The sequence below is a fragment of the Apaloderma vittatum genome, unplaced genomic scaffold (assembly GCF_000703405.1).
Source record: "Apaloderma vittatum isolate BGI_N311 unplaced genomic scaffold, ASM70340v1 scaffold1273, whole genome shotgun sequence".
NCBI classification, from domain to species: Eukaryota; Metazoa; Chordata; class Aves; order Trogoniformes; family Trogonidae; genus Apaloderma; species Apaloderma vittatum.
In genome coordinates, this window is record NW_009708382.1 from 29755 (window position 1) to 47473 (window position 17719).

The 17719-nt window shown below is 38.8% G+C and overlaps 1 protein-coding gene across 1 annotated transcript in view; it reads left to right on the forward strand.

The window, feature by feature from the left end:
* ITGA8 (integrin, alpha 8) overlaps positions 1 to 17719 on the forward strand; it is a gene marked incomplete at its 5' end in the record, with an annotated part of 115539 nt that overhangs the window by 29665 nt on the left and 68155 nt on the right. Inside the window, 3 exons of the mRNA XM_009866523.1 lie at positions 1258 to 1449; positions 14050 to 14095; positions 16302 to 16409. Of these exons, the coding sequence (XP_009864825.1) occupies positions 1258 to 1449; positions 14050 to 14095; positions 16302 to 16409 (346 nt within the window). The remainder of the gene's footprint in view (positions 1 to 1257; positions 1450 to 14049; positions 14096 to 16301; positions 16410 to 17719) is intronic.

Genomic DNA, 17719 nt, shown 5'->3' on the forward strand with positions numbered 1-17719 from the left:
GGCCCCTGTGCAAGGGATAGATCATGTCAGGAGCCATGGGATTGCATGTTCAGGGTGCACAAAATGTGAATACTGTCCTGTGGGTAGAAGCCACTGTACTGTCACTGCTGAGAGTACCCTCAATGGATTGTCCTGGAATTCCACCATGGAGTTCAGCCCAGCTGGACCCCGTGGTGGAAACTTCCTGTTTTCTACCTGCGAGCAATTGGGGATGCTTTTAGCTTCACTGAGCAGGGAAGGTTGGTATCCCTGCTCTCCAGCATTCTGGTAAGGAAGGGAGAAGACATTCCTGCTTTTCTCTCTCACTGTACAGAGAATAGTAAGAAGATTCTAGAGTCAAAGTCTTCTGCTTCATAGCTGAAGATGCCAGTCATAGAGGTTTAGTGCACTACTGCCTTTAGAGTGAAGGTACAAATTCCAGGTGCTGAAGGCAAGTTGAATAAAGGAGTCCAGCATCAGCTCGTAAATGAGAACCGAAAAATAAGAACTGTAGATCCATATCCTCCTCTAGTGTTTCCTACTGGCTAGCCCAGCTAGTGTGGCTGTTGAATCTCAGACTAGACGCATGATTCTCCACACGTCCCATATGTAGGAACAGAAAAGCATTGTGAGTTCTGTTTCTTGGATATGGCACCTCATTTTCTAAGGATTGCAGTACTTAATTACAAGGCCTCCTGTTAAATTCCTGACCCAGTAGTATTCCCATTTCTCAATAAGATGTTGTCTTGGTATAGATGAAAACATCATATTCCATTGTTCACTTTTGCTGACTAAAGCACTGAATATTTGAGGAGAGGAGGGTTTTGTCTATGTTGAATATTCAATCTGGAAAAAGAAAATTAATTTTATCTGATGGCCATTCCTTATTGATAAAGTAATAGGGGAAATTAAAGAAATTTTCTATCTGTTTAAAAATATGGAAGTAGAACCAAGTATTCACTAGATCTTGCTTTATTAAAGCTTATAAAATGCATTGCAAATACGGTAGAGGAATCCAGTGTGGACTGGCTCTTTAGTATAATTCAATTACCCCTTCATAGGATGATTTTATAAGCTTTTGTCATGAAAGTTTGACACAGAAGAGGCACTGCAATCATCTTTGTATATTTTTCTTAGAACTAGAATTCACACATAAGTGCAGAACACTGACGTTCTTGCATGTATGTAGCGGAAGCTACATCTCTTTTCCTGCAAGGACTTAATTTTTTGCTTTGTTTTAATTGTGACCATTCTCTTTATTCTTCTGTTGCACTGCAGACATTGCTATTGGTGCACCATTTGCAGGAGAAGATAGAAGAGGGAAAGTGCTCATTTACAATGGATACAGTAATGGGTTAAATACTAACCCTTCTCAGGTTCTCAGTGGAGCCTGGGCCTCACAGTCCATGCCTTCAGGATTTGGCTTCACTCTAAGAGGAGACTCAGACGTAGACAAGAATGATTACCCAGGTAAGAGTTTTCCATTAGTTAGGAAATCTCATACTTCCATTCTCTGAAAAATGCATCGTGCCTTAACTGCTCCTTTTGGAAGGCCAGAGGTCAGAATAAAGAGTAGACACTTTTTGATAGTTCTAGCTTGCTTCCCTGAGAGTTAAAATCAGACAAAACAAATACTCCCTTTCCTGTCAAAAGACATGATCATAAAGGCAAGAAAGGTCTTAAAGAGTTACATTAACATAAAACATGTGAAGTTTACAATAAAAAGCTTAACCCTTTCCCCCACTTCCAAAAGTTGAATGCTCTCAGCTTATTGAACTTGTAAGATCTCCTTCATCCTGGCATTCTTTCTTAATTAAAAACATGTGTTGTAGAAGAAGGGATTGCCTTGGTTGTGTGGCTAAGGTTTTTGCTGTCCAAAGAGACACTGAGCCACGTATAAATTCTTAATGGCTTTGATCACATTGCAAAAAAATTGAGAGAATGCAAAGACATTGCTTAAAGACAGGTATTTCATTTGGACCTTTCCATACCTTTTATGTTTTCGTTCTGCTATATGAACTTTTTATCTTTAGATTAGCTTTGATTCTTCCTTATTAGTTTACCTGACGTGCATTCAAATTTATCACACTTGTCACATTGGTTGAGTTTCGTTGGGGAGGTATTTATATTTTTCTTAAGGGGCATGTTCATAGTGTCATAAGTAGTCATAATGTTGGAGCTGTTTTAAATGTGCTTATATTTACTCTCTCTGCTAGAAGCAAACATATACCATTTCTTTTCATCACAATTCAGAAGCTTTAGCAAGGGTGTGCAGTAAAACATCATATTTTGTTACTGAGAAAGGTTCATCCACAGTAGAATACTAACTTACTATGGAATCACTTTAGTTAGTCTGGGTTATTTCAAAGCTAGTGTTCTTAGAAGTTGTATTGTTTCAAAAGGGAAAATTGTGATTTTCAAAGGGACAGAAATGAGTCTCTTTTGCCTTTATATGATGGATTGTAAAAATCTTGAAAGAGGTGTCCTTTTTTTCAAAAGTGGGAGAGAGTTTCTGGGATGGGATGTTTACAATAGAAATTACTGTTTTACAAACAGAAAAGCTAACTGCAGAGTAATAAAGTGAGGCTATCACAAGACTGAAGTGAGAGGATCTTTAGTATTTGGGAAAAGAAGGGGCTTTTAAACACTGTTCTGACTTTTTGTTTGCATATTGTTGATGTTGCTATTAATAGTCTTTCATTGTCCATGACTAATGAGGTCCTTTTGGACGACTGAGCTCTTTATTAAAGTTTCAGCATTTAAACATTTCCTAAAGCACCCACAAGGCCCCCCAGCAAAACCAAAGAAAACAGGATATTGCATTCCTCACATTTCTAAGATTGAAAAGATAGAGAGAGGGAAGGGAGTGATTCATTCAGGTCTTCTTTGAGTCACACAGGGAAGAAGAGTAAAGCCTAACTAGTGTGCTAACATACTTTATGTGGAGCATCTTTTAGGCTACTTGGTGAAAAGTTTGGCTGACGGGTCTCAGTTGTTCTAAATGTGCACTGAGGAAGTGCTATAGTCAGTTCAGTTGTGAGATTTCTTTGAGTTTTTCTACTTGTCATTTTGCGCTCCGCTATGCATCCTACTTTCAGAATTTCACATTGTTTTATCAGCTCACTATGTGTTAGATGGTTAGAGTTTATTATATGAATTACTTATTTTAACAAAAGAAATCACTACATTTAACTGTAACTATAATTTCCCTCCATCCCTCAGTTGAATATGTGGATGAGCAGTCCTCAGTACTGGTGAGAATATACTGGAAAAATGACAGAATAAAACCTTACTGTTAGTCAATCACCTCTTCCTTAATTCACACAGACTTGAAGCACCAAAACAAAGATGTAAAAATAGCACAACCATGGCACAGTATTAGCACAGAAATAGAATGTCTTCCTATGGGAAAAACGCAAATAAAAAAAAAAAGAAAGGAAATAATAGGGAGAAATGAAAGTCCAGGACAAACACACCAGGCAATGAAGTAAGCAATCCTTCTTGTGTCAGAGCTTTTCTTCTTCACCTCCAGATGGAAATGCTGAAGGGCACCCCTTGTACAAGGAGGAAACGAGGGACTAAACTTGGAAGGAAAAGGAAGGAAGTTTTATTTTAGATGTCAGCTGAGAGGCAGGGTATTTGCTGACTACAGAAAGTCAAGGAAACTACCCTTCAGTTCAGTGCTTCCCAAACTACTAGTCATAACTGTGATTCAAAGATGCTTGTGAAAGATTAGAAGAAAAATCTCAAAGATGCTTGTGAAAGATTAGAAGAAAAATCTCAAAGATTTTCATTTAAGCTTTGTAATCTGTGTATTACAAAATCAACCATTTTATGAAAAGAAAAACGTAGTAAAACCAAATTATGCTGACTCATCATGCTCAGAAGTTCAGTTCCTAGAGACTGGGAAATGAGAGCCAGCTGTAATGTGTGGCTGCAGCTATAGACATGTATTGCCACTATCTGAGGTGAGATTCTGCAAGCAATTAGCTCTTCCATGCCTAGTGTTCAAGTGTTGTGTGAAGACAGATGAGCTCAAAAAGGGATCACGCTAACAAGAAGTTCAGAACTGACACCAGGTTGTGAGGACTGGTATGACTATAGCTGTGCTTCTATGATTTACTCAAGCCTTTGTGCCTAACATTGAGTCTGAGGTAGACATATCCCTGCTAGGAAATGAGAGCATGAAAGATGGGAATTACTGTGCTATTTTGTTTTTAATACACTGTGTAGTGTTTTCAGAGCTTCTAGAGTTTCAGACCTTCTTTAAATTGCACCATGTATCAATATTCTTGGAGCAGGTCATAGATGTGGAGGCCGGAAGAGACCATCTGCTTGTGTGGCTTCTTGTCACAGACCACGGAGCTTCATTCCTGGGCTCACTGTATTGAGCCAAGGAATCAATTCTCTTAGAGATTGAGTTACAAGTTGGAGAATACAGTTCCTAAAAAGGGAGAGTGAAATATTTCTCTTACTGGATAAAGGTTAAATCCTCTCTTGGCTCAGGGTTCAGTTCAGGCTGAGCTCTACCTCTTAGCCTTCTGGAGAAGAGCAGCCATTTGGTACTAGAAGTGATGTCTTTCTCTCTTCACCTAAATGCCTTCTCAGAAACAGAGAAGGAAATTTGGAGTGGAGTAAGGCTGCCCGATACTCAGTGCTGTTCAAATCCCCCAACTTTCCTGTCCATGAAGAGTAGATTCTCCTACCTCCTCTTCCTGCAGCTCTTAACCAGCAAAAGGAGAGAAACCACCTCCTACTTCCTGGTCTTGTCCAGGAAAGGCAGAGGAAGACCCTCTTGTCCTCCAGGACCCCAACTGCATAATAAATGAGAGAGAAAACTGGTAATGGACAGCTTTAACAGTCGAGTAGCAGAGCAGGCACGGAAGAATGTAATACAACTGTACTGATACAGATGAAAGATCTAGATGTGTAGCACCATAGCTTGTCTCCAGCAGTGGCCAACAAGAGATATCAAGGAAATTGCTCAGTTCATGTAATAATTCCCAGAATATTCACCCAGCTCTGACCAACTGGAGGAGCAAGGTGTCCCTGAGTCACAGGTGACATCGTAAAATTTAGTAGCCCTTGACAGGCTTTTCTTCCATGAGTTTGACCAATAAGTTGTAGAACTTGTGTGAACTGCTGGCACCCACAGCAACCTGTGGCAGGGTGCCCATAGCCTAACTGCGTGTTTTATGAAGAAACAAATCTTTTTACTGCATCCAATTTTTAAAGACGTGAACATTCCACTGGACCGTTTCTTTGGATGTGTCCTAGGTCTTACACTGAAGAGGCAATAAAAAATTCTTCTTTCTTACACTCTTGTTTTACAGACCTCTGCTGTATTCCCTCCCTCAGCCATATGTTTAACAAACTTGTGGAAAGAACCCTAGTTTATTTAATTGTTCCTTGTGCAGAGGCAGATGGCACACCACTCCTGCTGCACCAGATGATGGTTCAGTTTGGCATCACTACTGCCTCTTCTTCATACATTTTTATGTGAAGAGCAGTGTGTAAAGCGTGACTTATATCTGGCTAAAGTAGTTTCTAACACAGATTTTACCATTGACCTGGCATTTGAACTTAAACAGCATGGAAAAAAAGCTTTATCCTTCCTACTGAGAAGAAAATCACAGTTAGTATTTCACAGTTGATATCAGTGATTATGTTTGTGCAAGAATATAAAGTGAGCCAGGAACTTTAGTCTAGCCTTTAGGCTAGACAGCTTCACAAAACTCGCCATCATCATATAAAACCCTCCTGACTTTCGGGAAACATCCTTGATGCAGGCTATTCCTCAGACCATTCCTGGTCAATATCTGTGAGAGTACTAACTTGCACACAGCAGAATCGGACCACAGTCCGTGCTAACAATATAAAAATCTGTGCAGTAGCAACACAGTGCTCAAACTTGTGTTGTGACTTAATATTTATTTCATTTGTGTAGCCACTCACTTCAGAAAGCACAGGATATAGACAGCTGAATGGACACCTAGTCAACACTGTATCTAAAGATGAAACTTTCTCTGGTAGGGCCAGCATACAGATAGGACTGCTTTTCCTTCTCATTAGCAGTCCTGTTTGTGCATTTATCTTCAGCTGCCCTGGCAGAGATGTTACCACTGCAACAGTAACAGGCCTCTACTCTCAGCATTGTGAATATACTGGGATTTTTCTAACCTTTCAGCACTGAAGATTTAATTTTTGTTATTAAGCACAACTTTTGGTTTACATCTCCACAGCTTCCCAGGGAAGGACTTCTGTAAATTGTGTCATACTTGCAGACACTCCAGATATTATATGCCCAGAACTATTCCATTATCAACTCAGACAGTGGTGATAATATGATAGTCTCTGCTTTGCAGATTTAGAGCCTGTGGGAAAATTTCAACCCTGTGAAGCAGGGAGGCAGAAAACTGTGCTTATCATCCTAACAGCTGCATTACTACAAGACATGCACCTACCCTCCCTCAGTGGTGGTGTTCATCACCTTCAGCCCCAAAGAGACTACTACTCTTCATCTAGCAAAAGAATTGCAGTGCCAAACAGTGATTACGGTGGTAATGAATGGATGGATGCTTCTTTGCAGTCGTGTAAGAGTTAGGCAGAATTGACCCTAGCTTTATAGTTGGATAAAGCTAGTGAGAGGGATGCAATAAGAGGAAGGCAGATTAAGCATGTCAGTTAGATAGACTGAGTGTACCAAGCCAGCTTTGTGCATTTTGATGTGACTGTTCAGGGGAGCAATCGTGTAGCTTTCCCAGTCTTCCAAGGATGACAACGACCCAATGATCATAAAGGTCTTTTCCAATCTAGGTGATTCTGTGATACTTAGCTGAGATACTCAGTATCTCTCCAGTATACAGTATGTGCCCAATATTTGAAGAAAAAGACCATTTAATTCTCTTAAGTTATGACTGCACTATAAACATGCTGGTTTTTGGTTGTGAGCTGTCACTGAACAGTCCTTGTCCATACTATCAAACTCACTTCCTTGACAAAACAGGGTTGCTGCATGCTCTCTTTTGGAGACTATTAGTCTGGGCCAACCGCTTTAGAGACATCCTAATGATACCACCATGCACAGGCACGCTCTCTGGCACTAATTTACTAACACTGATACAATTGTAACATGTTTCTGCAGATGATCTATTTCAGTTTTCAGACTACTCATGTTGTAAGGTCATGTTCAAAGGAGAAGATCTGATCTCACCTTAAGTTGCTATAGTGAATACAGACTTAATGCCATTACTCTGGATTGAGTCATGCACAAAAAAAAAAAAAAGAATTAAAGAAGTAAAGGGGGAAAGCAGTGAACCAAGTGGAAAAGTGTAAAAGGTGGGATTTTTTTCATCAGTTTAAGTGCAGATACAGTGGCAATTGGACAGAGTTGTGTGAGATTCTGTGCTGCGCTTTTCACTGCTGAGCAAAGCAGCTTCATGCCATATCTGAGGCTGTACTGTCAAGGCCCATAGTACAGTTTGTGTAGTCCTGGGATTCCTTGTAATAGCAGCTCTTCAAGGCTTGCCCAAGATTTTCTGAAATCCCTGCTTCAGCACAACCTTTTTGGCTGTGTTCTCTGCTGGAATATGTGAGCAACAAAATGATAACTTTTAACATACCTTACACTCCATTCATGAGTAAATCTGGGACTTTTAGGGCCCTGTGCTCCCTCCTGAACTTTATTTATGTCATCAAGGCCTGGAGCAAGGAATGAAGCCTCATCTTAGGCATGTATTTTGAATGTTAATATATTTTATTTATAATTGCCTTTTTCTATTAGCATAGTTCAGTTTTCATAGGAACAAAAGAAATCCATAAATCTGTTTAATGGGAAGGAAACTTGTTGGGTTTTTTTTTTTTTTTGGCTTCTGGGCATCTGTTCAAAGCTGGTCCCCACTGAGTGCTTAGAGTCTGTGATTATCTAGGTGATGGTGCTGCACTTCCAGCTGGTTCATCTATTTGTGCAGGGCTCAGGCATATGGAGGCAGTAAGGTCTCCACCCCCACATTTCAGCATACCTTCAGTCACTTGATGGCTGATTATAGCTGAGCAAATAGTTTATAATGTGTAACTTACTCAACTCATTAAGCTTGCTTTCTTCTTGTGGCATATCCTCCAGCTAACTGTGGTTTCTTCAAATGTGTTTGTGAACCAGGATGATTTAAGCAGTTTCTTTTAACAGTGTGGGTGGATTCAGAGCAGTGCTCCAAATGAATTCACTATTCAAAGACTCTTGATTAGTTAATTAGTTAATTGCTCAAATAAATAATGCACTGTTGTTTCTGCTCCCTGCCTGTTTAGATGCTTGTGTTAATCTTCCTCGTGAACTTAGATAGTGTTCCGGGAGTCAGTGCCACTGAAGCTTCGTCTTCAAGCTATCTTGCTTTTATACAAACACAGCTTTTGGCCTGTTCTTTTGGTTATTCTTTTTAGGCAAAGCCTTTGTCAGCACAGGAGGATATATAAAGGCATCTTCACACCTTGTTATTTTGGACTCAGTTATTACCCTAAGAATAGTATGTGGTTGATATAAACAAATGACTCTAGAAACATTTCAAGAAGGAAACAAGTGTGATTGTCACACAAAATTTTCTCCACTTCAGCAATCCAGTCTAATCTTATTAAAATAGGAGTATTTAATAGTTCCATCTGCTAAGTACATTAACTCAAACAGCAGGAAGAAAACCCTCGAGGTTTCTTTCTGAGAGGCAAGAATTCTTCATAATTTTTTTTTTTGAGAACAATGGGCATTGTGCCAACAATATTACAATTCGTAATCTAGTGATGATTAAATTATGAAGTTGGTCCAGGAGATTTGTGGAAGACGAACAAATTAAATCAATGAGGAGCTGCATCTGCTCTGGTAAGAATGGACTGCTGAGCGTGGGAGCCAGAATAGGGGCATGGGTTCTGCCAGCAAGTGCAGTAAATATGAAATGTTTCTACCAGCTAATTACGTTTTCATGTGAATAATCAATCAAAAATGTTAATTTTATGGCAAATTATAATCTGTGTAATTTATAGCTATGTTTTTCTAAAATTCGGTGGGATATTTAATGAAATCACAATATTGTGCCCAACGTAATATAAGAATAAACTCAGTAATCCCAGTAAATGGGGATTTACGAAAGTGATAGAACATTAACTTCCCCCTTCTGGATTTGTTTATAGTATAATGAAGTGAATAATTGTATTAATGAAAGGGACTCATTCAGAAAAAAGAGAAACACTGAAATGAATTAGTCTTAGGTGTTGTCCTTAACAGACCTGCTACCACTAAGGTTGAAAAACAGCGAAGGATCAAGGCAGTTGAGAATGGTAGGATTGAAGAAAGTGACTCTGGTTTGCATGGTGGCTTTTTTTAGTATTTAACTAAAATTCTTGAGCAAAGTTGGCTGATCTGGATCATCATGTGTCCTTTATTATAGTTAAGCCTGAAATAATGGTCATTTAAAGGGAATTTTACTCTGGACCTTTCCTACTGATACATGGGAGTGTAATGCTCTCTGAAATCCTAGAAAACAAATAGAAATCTGATCATGGGCCTTTTTGGTGCCTGATTCACTGAGGGAAATAAAAACCAAAAAGGCTCACCAAGATTTTCTTAGTAGAGTTTCCAGTTAGCAGTTTTCTCACTCTCTTCTATGCAATTTCCATTAGTACCTGTTCTCAGCTAGGATTCTAATTGTTTTCCAGTTCCTGTTTATAGCACGCAATTAAACTGACAGACTACACAACGTGATGTTTAAAGCTGTCAGCAAATCATTCTGCATCCATAAAATCAATGCTTTCCTGCCTGCATCCTGGTGGAGTCACAGTGGGGAAGTGACTCAGCTATCTGTTGTTCCACTTTTGGGCTTCTCACAAGTGAAGTGTGGGCCAGTTATGTAGTTCTTCCTCGCCTGTCGTTGTTGGCCACTGTCCCCCATAAAGTGAGATGAGATACTATACCTTGGTAGTTTCTCTTGGGATTGCTGGACAGACTCCAACTAAGTGTGGGGTGTGAGCACGCTGTGTGTTCCTCCCTGCTCTGACTGCCTGGGGCTGCGTCTCTCACAGGGGGTGCAGATGTCCTTTAAAAATACCAGAGGGTCAAAGAATTTGTTCAAGTTAATAAACAAATATGTCTTGTTGGGACTGGAGGTAGGACTTTGTTGATCTTCTTACTTCCTCCAGTTGATTGAAGGCTTAGTCAGCATCATGACAAGTTTCTGTCCTATATTACATGCTGTTTCAGGTCTGGCACAGCCATGTGGCAGAAGATGCAGGTAAACAGATGAGCTTACAAAATCCAGTGTGCCTTTCAGTGCCATCTGTGAATACTCTTTCCTTTTTATTATGATAATATCTTGGAAGAGCCTTCCCTTCATAGCAAAGTAAAATTTGAAATAAGTGTTAGGGTTGTTCAGCTTTGCACAGAGCCCCTTAACTTCAGTTAAGTACATGCCGAAGACACTTGTTTCAGTATTAAGCTCTGTGAACTTTGCCAGTTGCAATTTTAATGTACGCAACCCTCAAGCTGTGTTGAAATGCAAGTTTTAAATTCCTTTGCAGTCACTCTGTGCTTGTTTTCTTAGTTTTTGCAGTGTGTTTGTGACCCCACAGCTCATTTATTCTGCAACAGCAATGAGGCAGAAGAGCACGGCTGCTGCCACCAGCCCCTTATGGATCTCTGCTTCTCTGGAGGGTAGCAACTGATAAAGGATCTTCTCAGTGAGATGACATAGGCAAAGTGGTCCTTTACTTAAGTCTATGATGTCCCTCATCCTCCTGAAAACATGAAATATGAGAAAAGGAGTGAAAAAGATTTTGTTATTCTGATGCTTTTTTTTCTCATTCTTTCTTTATACGCATTTTAATCTGTGCTTGAAAAAAAACCCTCACAAATACAAAAGAGCAAAAGTTTTCAAATGGTTTCCTTTGGGCTCTGTTTGGAAGTGTTATAGTAAAGCTTGCTTTCTTTGCTATGTAATTCCAAACTGTTTGTTAAACCCTTATTTTCAGCTAGTGACCTTTGCCTCAGTGACATTGCGTGTGCAGCATTAACAAGCAATGAATAAAGACAACTTCTCTCTATTTTTAGGAGGAGAAGGTTGCCAAACTTCAGATAATTTTGACATCTCATGCATTTTTTCATAGAAATGATTAATAACTTTTCTTCTGCAGAACACACAACAAATTCAAAACTTCTGCTTATAAAAGTGCTTTGATTTGATGTGTGTTCAAATCTCATGGATTCGTGTCATTGTCAAAAATTATTTTTCCAGTGATGAGTTATGGGTGTTGCACCCCACAAGGCAACAAAAGAAAGAATAAAACTATTGCTCTGTAACAGAACAAGTAGAAGCAAAGATGAAGACCTAATGGAACTTCTAGTGAATACTCTGCTTGAATATGCAATGACTTGGTCCTTATATTAGATTGTAGATGTCACTACTGAGTATAAGTACGTTTTATTGTTTGCATATTCATTCTTAAGTCCACTTTTCCTACGGGATAGTTTCACTCATTAAAGCTCTTTGAGTCTAGAATAAGCATGGCTCAGATCAGAGAATAAAGGACACGTTGGAGAAAAAGAAAGCTTTCAAAGGAGAGCAGAATGAACACAGTCCTGACTGCCCGTAAGAATATGCTCAAATAGGACTTTTGCGATGGTGCCATGATTGAATGTCCTCAGCTTTTTTTGCTATGTCTCTAAACCTGGCTGAGGTGGCAATGCAGAAAGACTGCTCATGGAAAACCAATCTTTTGGTGACTGGGGCCTGTCATTGCTCCTCTAGAACCATTACCGTCTGTCTTCAAATATGCTGAGTTCAGTCCCAGAGAAACCAGCATTTAGCGATTAAACTATTAACTAAACTATTAACTTTAATATCAGTGTAGAGATGCCAAGACAGTGGGGACTTAAGTCTGTGCACCTGTAGATACTGAAAATAAGAGTTCACTCATGCCAGTGAGACTACCTCTTTCTGACAGAGTCCTTTTTACCTTAAGATTCAAACAAGTCACATTTATTAAACTTGTTCATGTTGTGTGTTCAAGCTTTCCCTTGTGAGCGTGAAGGGTTGGAATGCCTTAGTTTTTAGTGAAAGATCAGATTATGCAATCTTCACAAGTCTGGGATCTGGATAAGTGTTGTATATCTACCTCTTTTGTCTCTGCCGTAACATAGTTCTGTACTGAAACTTTTTGAGTTATCAAGTCTAGTATGAAACAATACATATCCTAAGTTAAGCCTGTTGCAGCATTCATAAAGAGTTTCCAGCTGTGAACAACAGAACAGAAGCCTCTTTCTTCTTGTCTTTCACTTTCTTTTCAAAACATAGTGTTTCTTTTTTCCTTTTTTTTAAAAAAAAAAATAAAAAGAAGAAAAAAGACCACAAAAATCCACAAACAAAACCCAATAGAATATTAAATGTTTTGAGGGGCTTACTGTTGATGCTGCTGTCAGGGAGCTGCCAGGAAAAGTTCTATCATGTGTGTTGTGTAGCTGATATGATGATGGCTATGTCTCAATCAGTTGTTTATTTAAGAGGAAAATATCTTCAGGTTTTGGTACTGTAGGAAAGTTGTCTATAAAAACTGCTAATAAAAAAGACTCATAAATGTCCAAAAAAAGGAGGCAGAAACAGCACTCACTTTCTTCTGCTCTTTAAAGTGTTCCTAACGCTGAAGCATATTTGTCTAAGGGCAATGGAAGTAGAAGAATGTAAATGTTGTACAAAAAGAGGATCAGACCCATAAACTGTCCATGCCTGCTCCTATTAGGACATTATTCAGAGGAATTCAGTGTAGGACAGGCTGTTGCCCGTGTGGAGTTCTTGTTTAAAGTTTTGAAATCCTGACCATCTGAAAGGCAGACAGAGCGCTGGAAACACACTGCCAGTCCTGGCCCAAACCCACCCAGCTAATTAGCATCAAAGCTCTGTGTTTGCCTCTTGCTCAATGACTTCAGGGCTTCTTTGGTGCTCAAACCATTGAAGCAGCAAGTTGAGATTTGTTTACAACCCAAAGTAATGGTTTAATTAACTCATTTAGATCAGTTTAGGTTGCCATGCAAGGTCTGTTGTAAGACTCGGTCTATTGAATTGGTTATGTGTAAATTAAATTATATGATAACAACAGTGAAGTGACAGGGGTGCCCAGATGGACACCAGGACACTCAGTGAGGAAACAAAGCTCTTTCTTTTTCCTGAACTGTGCTCCAGCTAGAGGCAGCAGGAAAGTTGATCCTTTTTCCTCACTGCTTGGCTCCAGCTCTTTTCCAGCAGGCCTGAGTGGTCCAGCAAGCCAGGCTGGATCTTTCCGAGAGCTCTGTGTGAGGACTCTAGGAAAAAAGGACAAATATTTGGTCCTACAGATTCCTAACCCAGGCTGGTGTCCAGTAGTAAAGATGTGCCCAAGGCTCAGTGTAATGCTCATGTTGCTGACTCCATCTGTTCTAAATGGTGACTGATGGGGAAGAACATGCTTTTAGATGGATAACTGTGATAAGCCTTACCACATGCTGCTACAATGCTGAAAACATTAGAAACTACGAAATCAGCCATACTCTGACCTGTTCATTGTTCTCAGGCACACAGAGATGTAATGCTTAAATTAACGAACAAATTACTTAAAAAACAAAGCAGGACAGAAAGGATTGTCAAGAAGGAACACTATAAATTTTCAAGACGACCTGAGAGTGACAGCAAAGTGGTTTGCATCAATTTGTGTAACGGCCAATTAATGATTTGGCCAGTTAATGCTTTGGAATAAAATGTATGAGGATTAATGGCATTCTTTTTCCCATCTGTTACAAGTTGGAGATAAGCAAGATTGTGGCATGGGTGACCTTGTGTTAAACAGATTTGGATTTACTAATAAAGACGTTTATGAGACAGTCCTTGACAATGTGAAATGTTTTCTTTCAGGTCCGATTTTGAAAAAATTACTTAGAAAGGAATTGTCACATTTGTTTTACATTACTGCATTTTTATTACATATATATAATCTAGTTTATCCTGGAAAAAATGTATGAGAGGCTACTACATAGTTCTTCTGAAGCTGCCTTTTTTTTTTTTTCAGATTTAATTGTAGGTGCATTTGGAGCTGGAAAAGCAGTTGTTTACAGGTATGTGGTTAAAACAATGCATTTTTTATTTTACAGCTTTGGTGGGAGATCATATTCCTGTCTTTCACAGGTACAATGTGTCGAAGATCCTCATTACAGATGATAAATTAATCATCTTGGGAGAAAACTATTTGTTTTCCCCATGCTCAGAACTTGTCATTTTCAATGAAAATTTCCATGCTTAGTCTTAGCTCAAGAAACTTCTGGAATATTTGACTCCTCATTTAATTTTAAATAAGAAATTTAAAAAGCATAACATTGAAAATCAATTTCTTTCCTGTGACAATGGTGCTAGTAAGAAATTTTCAAATGACTGATTATTTGGAGGCCATGTCCATTAAGATGTGAACTATTTATTGAAGATAAAGACTGCTGCTTTTAGCCTCAGTTTAGAAAAAAATGTATGAGATCCCATTTTATAAATCACAAAGTTGCTGCTGACTGTGGATTTTCACTAAGTGCACTGTTTGATTAGAGGTATAAGTTAAAACTACCAACTACATAAACAAAAATCTGATGCTGTCCTCTTAGTCCAGCCATGCTGACAGTTCTTTGCATTTAAATATTCACCATCCATTGCTGCAACAACGTTTGCCAAAGTATAAGAATTTTGTAAAACAAGAATATTATCCCATTTTAGCTAACACTGTAGGTGCAGTGGGTAAACCTGATTTTCCTACTGCCCTATCAAAGAATCATGTGAATATTTTGCAGTGGAATGAACGACTGTGCAGGATGTGAAACACTGGAGAGTTAGATCCAGTGTGTATTTTAGATAGCAATAAAAAATGTGTTCTATTTAATTTAAGAAAGTGAACAGCAGGAGGCTATTTCCTGGCCAGAGTGTATCAAATATGCAACTTGTCATATTGGAGAAACAGAATTTTATTAACTGGAATTTGCTAGAAGAAAAGTTTTTCCCTGTTGCACAAAAATGAAGGTCGCAATCTTATCTTTTAATGTCTTGCTGAAGTAATATAGGGAAGTAGTCATAAAATCGTAGAATCATAACATGATTTTGGTTGGAAGGGACCTCAAAGATCATCTAGTTCCAACCCCACTAGACCAGGTTGCTTATGGTTCCATCCAGCCTGGCCTTGAACACTTTCAAGGATGAAGCATTCAAAATTTCCCTGGACAACCTCTTCCAGGGCCTCCCCACTCTCAGAGTAAAGAACTTCTTCCTTATATCTCGTCTAAACCTACGCTCTTTCCTTATATCTAGTCTAAACTTACACTCTCAGCTTCCACCCATTACCCCTCATTCTATCACTACAGGCCCTTGTAAAAAGTCCCTCCCCAGCCTTCTTGTAGCTCCTTCAGGTACTGGAAGGCCACTGTAAGGTCTCCCCAGAGCTTTCTCTTTTCCAGGCTGAGCAAGCCTAACTCTCTCAGCCCAGCTCTCGCTTAAAATATGAGGAAGGCAATTTTGTAATAAGCTGGTTTCGCCAGAATTATGTAACTTACTGTACGATAGTACTTCTGTCTCAGAAAAACAGAATTTAGATCCTTTCTTGTTTTCATTTGTCTTCTAAACTGCTTTCAGTTATAGATTATGTCATTACTTCATAGCAAATTGTTACTCAGAGGGATGGTTCCCATCACCACAACTATATATTCACATACTCAGCAGAATTTTGTGATTATTATTCCTGGATTCCAAAGTCAATTGTCTGCAGACATGTCAGACAGAATTTACCTTATTATCGGCTCGAGATATTCTAGATCAACTCCTACTTTAACCAAATTATGGTTTATTTTTTTGGGAATCTTAAACAGAGATAGCGAATCTGAATATGTTGCTGTTAATGGAGACAGTATAAAAACAATGGCTAAAGGACTGCTGTAAATTCCAAAAGTCAGACTCTGGCTTTTCGTGAAAAACCAACATGATGAAATGTGTCTGATGTGCCTTAGTGTCAGGACCCACATATTGGTTAACTGTTGGATTCAGCTTCAGCAATGATTTTAACTTGTGTTTTTTTATTTTTTTTGGTGAAGTACTTTGAAAATGTCAAAGTAGGAGTTATCACAGTTTCTGACCAAAAAAAAAAAAAAATTGAGTAGAAGCATCTTCTAAAAGTGTTTTATCCCAAGTAACCCTACATTTCTGCCTTCTTTGTGGCCATCTTTGTATTTTCTCTGCGAAAACTTAGGTACTAATGTGGTCCTTCTGTATGCAGTGAACCTTGTTTCTGTCCCTCAGAGCCAGACCTGTTGTGACAGTGAATGCTCAGCTCATTCTGAATCCCATGATTGTGAATCCAGACAATAAAACTTGTCAGCTCCCTGGAGCTCAGCTTTTGGTGGCCTGGTAAGTTCATGATTAGACAAAAAACCATCCTTATCTTCTTTCTCAAATAACTTCCTGTTCATAACTTTTCTTGCAGCTTTTTGTTGAACATGTTCAAAGTTCAAATAAAATGTTCAAACATGCTGTGAGTGCAACAAAAGGCCCCTATATACAACAGAGATCTTTTTCATAGCTTCCAGTACTTCACAGATTTTCAAAATGAAGAAGCTAAAAGTTGTGTCCTTTCATACAATGAGTCTTCTTCTGCATAGGAGAATGCTCAGTATTTCCTAGAATTGAGCTGTGAATTCGTATGTAAGAATGAAACATGAAAATGCTAAGAAAGAAAAAACGTAGAAAAACTAATCTGTCAAAACACACATCTTTGTTGAGAAAATGTAACAGTGAAAGTGATGGAAAGAGCTGTTGGGCCCACCATCTTCTCTTAGAGAAAGAAAGATCTCAGTCCTTTGTGGAAGAGAGAAGGTACCTGGCTGGCCATCCAGAGCGCAGTTCACAGGATGTTGTTTCTGGCTGTCCTTGGTCAGAGGAAAGCTTTTTTTTGTGCATTGTACAGGACAATGTTGCTTATAACTTTAAAAGAGAAACCCTCCACCAAAGTGATATTTAACTTCAAAAAGAAAAAGTACCTTCAAAAACTTGAAACTAATTAAAAACCTTTTAAAATCAGCTACAAATATAAAATGCTTACAGGACAGTTGGAGGCTATCCAATAGCACATAGTACCACATAAAGGCACATTTACTGCACTAGATAAAAAGTCAGTTAGAAAGGACCCCAGGAACAGTTGATAAAAGTGGCTATTACAAATATGTAAGAAACTGTTTAAAAGTAGAAACCATAACAAATGAGGAAACTAAAAACAAAACAGAGCATGAACATATGCAAGTTGAGTATAAAATACCAGTAAATCCTGCCAAAGAGGCTGTGAGGAACAGATTTCTAAGACATAAAAACTAGTCATATCTTTTTATTTAAACATATTAGAAGCAAAAAGTCTACCAGGATGTGGCCTGGATGAAAAGAACGTCAAGGTGTGAAAGACGACTCCAGAAGATAAGGTGACTGCAGAAATATTGCATTTCTTTTAAACCAGAGGTGGTCAGAGGGATTTCCCGTAGTGGAGACATTCTTTATAGGAGAAGAGTTCTAAAAATATATGCGGGATAAATCTAAATATATGGGCTTTCAAGGCATCTGAAATTTTTACTTTTCATGGAATCATAGAGTCATAGAATTGTCAGGGTTGGAAGGGACCTTAAAGATCATCTAGTTCCAACCCCCCCGCCATGGGCAGGGACACCCCCCCC